Here is a 9148-nt window from a genome sequence, read left to right on the forward strand (position 1 = left end):
CGAAGCCCATGATCTAGCCAAAGTTGTTGTGTCACTTGAGTTGGGGCACCGTGTGTGGCTGTTATCAAATTCTGGAGAAGCATCGGTTGAACGTATAGGGTCCGAGACATCCACACATGCTACGTATGCCATAATGGGGAGGCAAACTTCAGGCAACGCAACTCTTGGACCAAAGATAAAACGAGTAACCTCTATTTTTCCTACCAAAATTACAAAACGGCCTATCTCTGTTTTATCACCAAAACCTGATATTCAAGCCATCTCAAGGAACTTGTTGCGCACATCTCTGGGTACACGATTAAAGGAGATACGAAAGCAAAACATATGGCTATTTCCAAAAGAATAATCTTTCCGCCCAAACTGTTGTTTCAGGCATTGTGTGACAGTGCGCAACAAAGGGAGAAACACAGATAGATATTCCCGAAAATTCTCTCCTCCAAAAAAGTTGTTCCAAGCCTCTCAGGGAATTTGTGTTATGGTCCATACCAAAAGGAGAAAAACAGCAGCAACACGGACTACTATTTCCCAGAGAAATAAATTGCCGCAAAAAAATGTCGTTCCAGGCATCTTGAGTAACTCGTGATGGAAACAAATACAGTTATTTCCAGCAAAAGTCCTCCTGAATTTTATGTCACAAGAATCCCGCTGCACCCTGCGACTGAGACGTTCCCTGCCCTGGCGTCCTCACTGCACAAACAAATAATTCATTTATCGTAGCTAGCTATTTACAGAAGAAAAGAGAGTGTGAAACAAGAAAAAGGCTCTCCCTGGTCCTCATCAGAAATGGAACCTACCTGTACTGGGGTCTGCTGTGGTTGCTGCTGTAGGTGATATGTATATCCAGGATGGCCTGTGTAACCAACAATGTTAGGATCCTCGGGACAGCAACCATAACCGGGACCAGAGCTTTGGGGGTGTCCATGGTCCACACCATTCCATTGATCCTGCTCATATTTGTGATTGAAGAGTATGCTTGTCAACGATAAAACTCAAAGTGATCTGGTCATAAAATAACTAGAAAGTACTAACCCCGCAAAAAAAAAAAAAAAAAAAAAAAAAAAAAAAAAAAAAACTAGAAAGTACTAGAAGGCAAACAACAGATAAAGACTACCTGCTTCTTAGGCGCATGACGAGCCCAGACAACTGTTATGATATTATCTCCCAGCTGGCTGCCATTTAGAATTGTCAGAGCCTCCTCAGCTGATGCCCTACAAATACATAAAAGTCACAATTCAGTCTCTTCCTGGGAACAACCGTGGTACATTGGAGAGGGTATGGCAGACCAATTAAAGATTTGGATGATGCATCTGTGGTTTCATATTCCTGCACACACCTATCCTATATGGCTGGAGTTCTCAACCAGAATTTACCATCTTCAACCGTCATTATAAACATCACTAATCTACCATATTTCAGAACTGTCAAAATTGCAATGTAAATAGTTATGGTTCAATCAAGACAACATAATAGGTACAACAAGTAGGTTAAAAGAGGGCCTTGGACAGTTACCTAACTAGGCTAATATATGACTACTATATGGTGTAATTTTACTTGTATTTTTCAGGTAGATCTGCCTATTCCCATGTTCTTTTAGCATATGTATTCAAATGTAATCACGAGGCATTTGTCAAACCATTTAATATGACTAAATCAGATACCTGCTCGAATACGTGACGAAGCCACAGCTCTTCCCCTCTATTATCTTGACAGTAAGCTCTCCATAAGGACTGAAGGCTTTAATCAGATCCTCATCAGTCACACATGAATCAAGTTGGCCAACAAAGAGCTGCAAGCCATGAAAAAAAGATCTGAGATCAGTTGACCATACATGTGACTCCTTTTAAAACGTCAAACCATGCACTCACTCTACTATTGTTCCGGTTAGAATCAGGATATGTCCCTTGTGTACGAAAATCTGCAGAAATGGAGTGTGTTGTTAGAAACTATTGACTCTGACATTGCTGGAAATTGTGCAGTGTAGTGTAACAATTACTTGATGTATTGCGAATTTCAGATCCATCGGTAGATGCGAATTAGCTCAGCTCTAGTCAAGAATTAAGGCACTAAAATGTGCCAACATTATAGGATGTATACCCAGCACAATACGTTTCACATCTATAGATACTGTTAAAGCATTGAATTTTCAAAAAAATAAAGCACCAAATCCAGCATTAAGATAATCAACAAATGTTTTCCGATAGATCACAATAGGTCTGATGCGACTGATTCAAAACTCTTGCAGGTGAAACAATGTTTGTATCATGCAACCTGAAATGCATCAGTGCATCACTCACAGGCAACAATGCGGCAGAGTTATATGAACTGGTACCCAGCAATTTATATTGCGATAGAGGCTGGACCAGAAGTCCATGGAAAAAAAGAAGACTATAATAGAAGGGCTGGTCGAGGGGAGGTCACACTCACACAGCCAAAGTGACACACAAGCCCTACTGGGATAGCATGGCAGCTCCAGGATAATAAATATGCTTATTGGCGAACTAACTTAAATTCCATCACAACATGGAAGATTAAGAATTACTGTACTCCATTGAAGCCATGCTGCTAATATTTACTAGTTAGCGGTGCAAGAAGAGACCATCTGAAGAATAACATGTGCAGCTGTGCAAGCTTTAAGAACTGCAACACACCGGAAACAAATCCGTGAAAAGATATTTGCAATGTTAAGAACGCATAGAAAGTCAGAAGTCAAAACTCAGAGTTTGGTAGCTACAAAAAAATAATAGAAAATCATATTGTTGGCGAGCATACCACTCTTGAAGGTAGCAGGTCCGATACGCATAGGCCTAGAAGAACAGTATGCTCCATTCATTTCAGTCATTGCTTGTGTGCATTCATTGACATCTCCAAACACAACAAACCCATAGCCTTTTGAGCGTCTAGCAAAAACATCCCATATAACTTTTGCCTTCTTAACTGATGGATAGCGATTCTTGAACACGTGGTGTAGCATGAAGTCTGTAACATCAAAGCTCAGTCCCCCAACATATATGGCATGCTCATGGTCAGCAGCAGCATATTGGACCCAGCTGAGGCTGAAATCCCTGTCAGCATTAGGCATCTTCTGGCCATTGTAGCTGTGGAGGATTTGGTCAGCAGTGGCATGGTCAGAAAAGGTAAGATAACCGAAACCCTCAGATTGCTTGGTCTCCCTGTTCCGCGTTATCACTGCTGTCACAAGCTGCATTTTTTAAAGGAGATGATGAGGAAACAGTGAGAAAAGCATGTAAACTTTGAGATGAATCACCAGAAGATTCCATATACAATGCCTGATGCTATTTGATTGGGTAAGCGCAGAACATTGACAAATATATAGCCTGATTTAAGCAACTGAAATGCAGATAGAGCAAGGAGCTAAACATGGTAACCTTCCGCAGTGAGCATACTGTGAAACATATATAAACCGAAGACTGAATGTAGTGAGACCATATCATCCATCCAAATTTTTATTTAAAAAAATGTGAGACGGTATCCTAATATACAAATTACAAAGTAGTGAGTGGCTCACAATCTAGTGGGCACCAAAGCTACGACCCAGTGGTGCTAGTAAACAGTGCGATGCACGCACTGTAAACGCGACTCAGTTGAGGAGATTTAATTGGGCAACATATAGCAGGGGCACAAACATGTATAGGAAACAATTTTAGAGAGAAAAAAAGGGCATGGGATGGGATCACCTCGGGCGAGCGGGTGAAGCAGCTGCGCAGGTAGTCCTCGTCCATCCAGGGGAAAAGTTCGCGGATCCGGAGTGACCTCGACTCCGCTTCCTGCTCTCCAGACCCGGCTCCGCTCTCGTCCTCCGCGGCTGGCGCCGCCTGCTCCTGCTGCGGTGGGCCGTGGTAGTGGTAGGGCGGCGCCATGGCCCAGTTCCGCGGGGGCGCATGCGCCATCGTGCCAGGGAGGGTAGGATCAAACCCTAGCAATCGAATGCGAGAGGAGGAAGAGGGAAGGCGAAAGCGGAGCAAAAGCAAAGGACGGGGTTTGCTAAAGGTTGGGGTTTAAGGGTGCACGCATCCCACAGTTGATAACCAGCGGAACTGGTTCACCACGTGAATGCTGATAACTGGTGGAACTGGTTCACCACTTGGAACTGGTTCACCACTCTGTGAATGCGCCGACCAGGGTGACAACACTCCGACTTATTTTGGACGTGTATACTACGTGTCCATCCGATCCGATCAGACCTTGTTTGATACTAGTGTATTTTAGGAAATATCAACCCTTGTTTGATACTAGTGTATTTTAGGGAATTTGTAGGGATTATCCTGGTCAAACCCTTCAATCCTCACACATCTCATAACACCATTTGGTTCTAGTATATTTGACATGTTTTATCTCCACATTTTTCCTCAAATCCCCAAATTATAGTGCATTTTTCTCAATACCCAATACACTACCCCTACCTAGTGTATTGGGGACAAATGAGAATTTAAAGGGATTGGGTGAAGGTTGGGGTTTCACCCAATCCCTTAAGGGATTATCCCCACCAACCTCCTCAAAAACACTTGTACCAAACAAGGCCTCGGGTTTTTTTCCCCCAGCCCAAACGCTATGGCGAGCGTGCACCTAGCGGCCGCGTTGCAGCCGCCCGATCCTGTTGATCATGGTGAAATCGCGCCACTTGGAAAGGAGCCCATATAGGTGGATTGGGCGAGATGGTGGGTTTCCTCGGCTTTTACTTCAAATTTTTGTGAGTTGAGCCGAATCACATGTTTTCGGTCATTCACCTTTCTCCTTCACCATCTCAATTTCAGTGCCATCACCACTGTGCATGCCGGAATCCGAGGGACCCGTCAACACGCGCCTTCGTCGTTGCAGTTTTGCGTAAGAGATCTCGCTATCCATTCCCCTCCCCTCACGGATCTTGTTATCCTCCCTCTGCCCCCATCCGCGCACCGGTGATCCATCACTCCAAAAACCGGGAGTAGTGAAGGGAGAGGAGAGTGGTGCCAACGGCGGTGCATAGTGGAGGAGCGACAAAGAGTCGTGCGGCCGGGGGAATCGTCATCGGCAAGCGCGACAAAAGAGGGTGGGGTGGTGGTGGTGTTGATGGAGTTTGGGTGACCGCATGTGCCTCCTACCTCCTTTGCAACAAGTTCTAGCGGCTTCACACCTTCATCTGTGTCGCCCGTTGTATGCGTTGTCACCACGTTGACGGATTTTGTCGTCAGCTTGGTGCATCTAGGCCGAGGATGCTCTCAATGATTTCCTCTACCAGTGCAGGATGACGGAGGCAAAGCACATGCTCTTCATAGGGTCGTCGTGCTTCAAATGTGTTAATGACGCTAACAACATGCGAGGATTTAGGTCGGCAACAACAATTGATGGAGAATTTGAAAGCTAAACAAGGAAATTTTCATAAGCTTGCTACACTGCTTGTCGGCAAGGTCGATACCCAGGATGACGTTTCTTAACCTCCGTTGAAGTGGTATCAGTTGCTAGACTGGTTTTGTTGCGGCGTTTATTTGCATTTGTGGCGAACTTTGATGCTTAGTGTATGTAATCGGTTGTTTTGTTGTTGCGCTTATTTTTACTGATGACAAACTTGATGCCTAGTGAATGTAATATGTATAATTTCCTAGTGTAGAGTGTTTGTTTATGCTCAATTGTTGTAGTTTGCTCCCGTGGTCCGCTAATGAACCGAACATGCCATTGGTTATTAATGGGCCGAAATAACCATGAGCCACAAGACGGGTCAAAAGAACCTAGGACCATAAATGGACCAAAAGACAACATGTGTCACAAATGGACGAAAGCATAAGATGACATGAATGGGCCCAAACACATATCATGTCGTTAATGGACCAAAATACAACACGAGGCGGAAAATGGCCAACAGACATGACAAGTCCCTAATGGGCCGAAAGTCATCAAGGACCGTAGATGACCCAAAGATATCATAGGTTGTTAACGGGACAAAAGACCTCACGGGGCGAAAATACCCCAGAGGCACGATGTGTTATTAATGGGCAGAAAGATAACAACGATCGAAAGGTGTCAATAACCCACAGACGTCGTGAGTCGTTAACGGGCTGAAAGTCATCACGAGCCATTGATGGGCTGAAAGGCACCATAGTTGTAGATGTGCCTAAAGCACCATGTCTCTTTAATGTTCCCACACAATGGGCCACATATGGACCAAAAGACGTCACATGCCCCACATGGGCCAAACATGGACCGGAACCATGCTACATGTCCAACATGTCGGTAATGGGTTGAATTCACGAAGGTCCTAACGGGGCGTGTGGACCTGGGCCATGAATGGACTATATGAAAGCATGTTGTTAAAGGCTCTCATGGGTCACATCTACTAAGTTTTGGACTAGTCTAGCATTTTTAACTAAACATACCTATACTGGATTATGCCACATGTCATTATTTAATTGGCACATGTGTTCCATTGGACATGCAACACTCCTTCCTTTGAACTAGGAAGTTGTTGGGTCCCCAAGTGCAAGGGTTTGTAGTAAGCGACAATTTTCCTCAAGTGGATGACCTTCAGGTGTATCAAACCAGTAGGAGTTGCAGAACAACCAATTAACAGTACCCACACACATAAAAAAAGACCCCATTGCCCCCAATGAAACTGGCAAGGTTGTCAATCTCACTAGTCTTGCTAGTTACAAGGATTAAATACACAAGTGTATGAAAGATTTGATTGCGGAAAGAAAGTAAAACAAGGAATTATAAAGAGAGTGTTTGATCAAGATTGAAAGAAATAGGAAGAAAATGTGCTGGGATCCATACGTTCACTAGTGGTTTATCTCCAAAAGATAGCATGGTGTGTGATATGTCTTCGTCGTATCTATAATTTTTGATTGCTTCATGCCAATATTCTACAATTTTCATATATTTTTGGCAACTTTTTATATTATTTTTGGGACTAACTTACTTATCAAGTGCCTAGTGCCAGTTCTGGTTTTTTGTGTGTTTTTTGTTTCGCACAAATTCCATATCAAACGGACTTCAAACGCGATAAATATTTACGGAGATTGTTTTCGGAATATATGTGAATTTTGGGAGTAGAAATAAACGCAAGACGATGCCCGAGGGCCCCACAAGCCAATAAGGCATGGCCTGGGAGTGGGGTCGTGCCCTGAAGGCTTATGGTCAGCCCTTAAGTCGGTTGGGGACCTTCTTTCTCCATGAGATATATATTTCCCAAAAAAATCCCCCTCAAAATTTCAGCCCGATTAGAGTTACGGATCTCCGGATATTTAAAAAACGGTGAAGGGCCAGAAAATAGTCGCGAAAACAGGAGATAAACAGAGAGAGATCCAATACTCGAGGGGTTGCAGACCTCCGGGTGCCATGGAGGACAAGGAACAGAGGAGAAACCCTTCTCCCACCTAGGGAGGAGGCCAAGGAAGAAGAAGTAGGGGGGCTCTCTCACCCTCTCTCCCGATGGTGCCGAAGCGCCGTCGGGGCAAACGTCATGTGAACGATCTACACCAACAACTTCTCCGCCATCACCACCAACTCTCTCCTCCTCTATGCAGTGGTGTAAAACCTCTCTTGCCAGCTGTAATATCTACTTGAACATGGTGCTTAATGCTATATATTATTATCCAATGATGTGTGGCTATCTTATGATGTTTGGGTAGATTACTTTTGTCGTATAGGTTAATTATGATATGATGTTATTGATATGAGTTGTATGTTGATATGGTGTTGTCCTAAGGTGCCTTCCGTGAGGCACACACGTGAAAGATTAACGCTGGAGGGTTTAAAACATGTTCATGATTCGCTTATAGTGGGTGGCTAGAGTGACAGAAGGTTACACTCGAGTAAGGGAGTTGTTTGCGTATGGGAGTAAATAGGACTTGATGTTTAATGCTATGGTTGGGTTTACCTTAATGATTTCTAGTAATTGCGGATGCTTGCTAGAGGTCCAATCATAAGTGCATATGATCCAAGTATGGAAAGTGTGTTAGCGTATGCCTCTCCCTCATTGCATATGATAAATATCTATCATGTTATATTCAATTGCATATGGACAATCTTTCTCTTCCGTTACACAAAAAGCTTTCTACTAAACAACCCCTAAATTTTATTTTTGTGCTCTTTATTTTCTTGCAAAACATCAGCTAACCTTTTTACTTGCTCTTTATTACCTTGCAAAACTATCTATCATACCTACTAAGTACTTCTAGTTTCTTTCCTACAAAATAGTTTTGTACTTTTTCTAGGTAAAATAAGCGTTAGCATGCATAGAGTTTTATCGGTGGTCGATATAACTTGAGAGAATATTAATTCTACCTTTAGCTCCTCGTTGGGTTCGACGCTCTTACTTATCAAAAAGGCTATAAACGATCCCCTACACTTGTGGGTTATCAAGACATTTTTCTAGCGTCGTTGCTGGGGAGCAATAGCGTAGCGGTTGATATTCTCGTGTGTGCTTTTTTGCTTTATCACTAAGTAATTTTATTTTCTCTTATTAGTTGTTTTATACCTCTGGTTATGGATATGGAACACGAAACACCGAAAAAAGTTGTACTTGCTACTCATGAAGATGGGGAACCTCCTATAACCCTCGATGATGGTTATGTGGAAAATATTAAATACTACTTTGATAATCCTGAGAATTCCCCATTCAACTTGATAATGGGATACATGTTGGATCAATGTGAGTATCTTAGAGATTATCACTTGACTCAGAAAGGGAAACACTTATGGGATAAATTAAAATGTTGCGTTGGTATGCTTGGAATTTATGCTTAAGATGTGATTATACTTGTTGCTCTAAGATGGAGACGTCACACCTTTCCTTTCAATGTGAATTTAATGATAATGAAACCTTGGCCTCTTATGCTAAGGATATATGTGATTACTATAATGTGGAACAAATAGAAGAATTTGTTGCTTTTAAGGGTGCTTATGAAATTGCTTATTTGATTGAAAAGTATGATGCTATTCTTTACAAATCTAAAAAATTGCCATACTTAAATATTGCTATGAGAACTATGAATACAACGCCTATATTAATAGATTTATTGATGGAATGACTCCTTCCTTGGAAGAGAATAATGTTTTGCATGAATCTATGGAAGAAAAAATTGTTGAAACTGTGAGCTCATTAGATGAAAAAGACGAGGAGGAGAGCGAAGAACAAAAGGAGGAAGAGCGGATT

At 42.6% G+C, this 9148-nt stretch overlaps 1 protein-coding gene across 1 annotated transcript; it reads right to left on the reverse strand.

Moving 5' to 3' along the window:
* Positions 1-308: 308 nt before the first annotated feature.
* Positions 309-4043, reverse strand: LOC123430136 (polyadenylate-binding protein RBP45-like). Its single transcript, XM_045114039.1, has 7 exons — positions 3696-4043; positions 2770-3199; positions 1866-1915; positions 1659-1786; positions 1112-1208; positions 795-944; positions 309-687 (listed from the first exon to the last, which is right to left on the reverse strand). The coding sequence occupies exons 1-7, from the start codon at positions 3906-3908 to the stop codon at positions 685-687; spliced, it is 1071 nt and encodes a 356-aa protein (XP_044969974.1). The 5' UTR covers positions 3909-4043; the 3' UTR covers positions 309-684.
* Between the last annotated feature and the right edge of the window lie 5105 nt (positions 4044-9148).

This window comes from Hordeum vulgare, chromosome 2H (genome assembly GCF_904849725.1).
Source record: "Hordeum vulgare subsp. vulgare chromosome 2H, MorexV3_pseudomolecules_assembly, whole genome shotgun sequence".
Taxonomy (NCBI): Eukaryota; Viridiplantae; Streptophyta; class Magnoliopsida; order Poales; family Poaceae; genus Hordeum; species Hordeum vulgare.

What these genes read in the sequence shown, in the direction of transcription:
- LOC123430136 (XM_045114039.1), bottom strand. Translation starts at nt 3,908, where the DNA reads ATGGCGCATGCGCCCCCGCGGAACTGGGCCATGGCGCCGCCCTACCAC. An exon ending in GCTTCACCCGCTCGCCCGAG is followed by an intron (nt 3,200 to 3,695) that starts GTGATCCCATCC and finishes TAAAAAATGCAG; the next exon opens with CTTGTGACAGCAGTGATAAC. An exon ending in ACCTGCTACCTTCAAGAGTG is followed by an intron (nt 1,916 to 2,769) that starts GTATGCTCGCCA and finishes CCATTTCTGCAG; the next exon opens with ATTTTCGTACACAAGGGACA.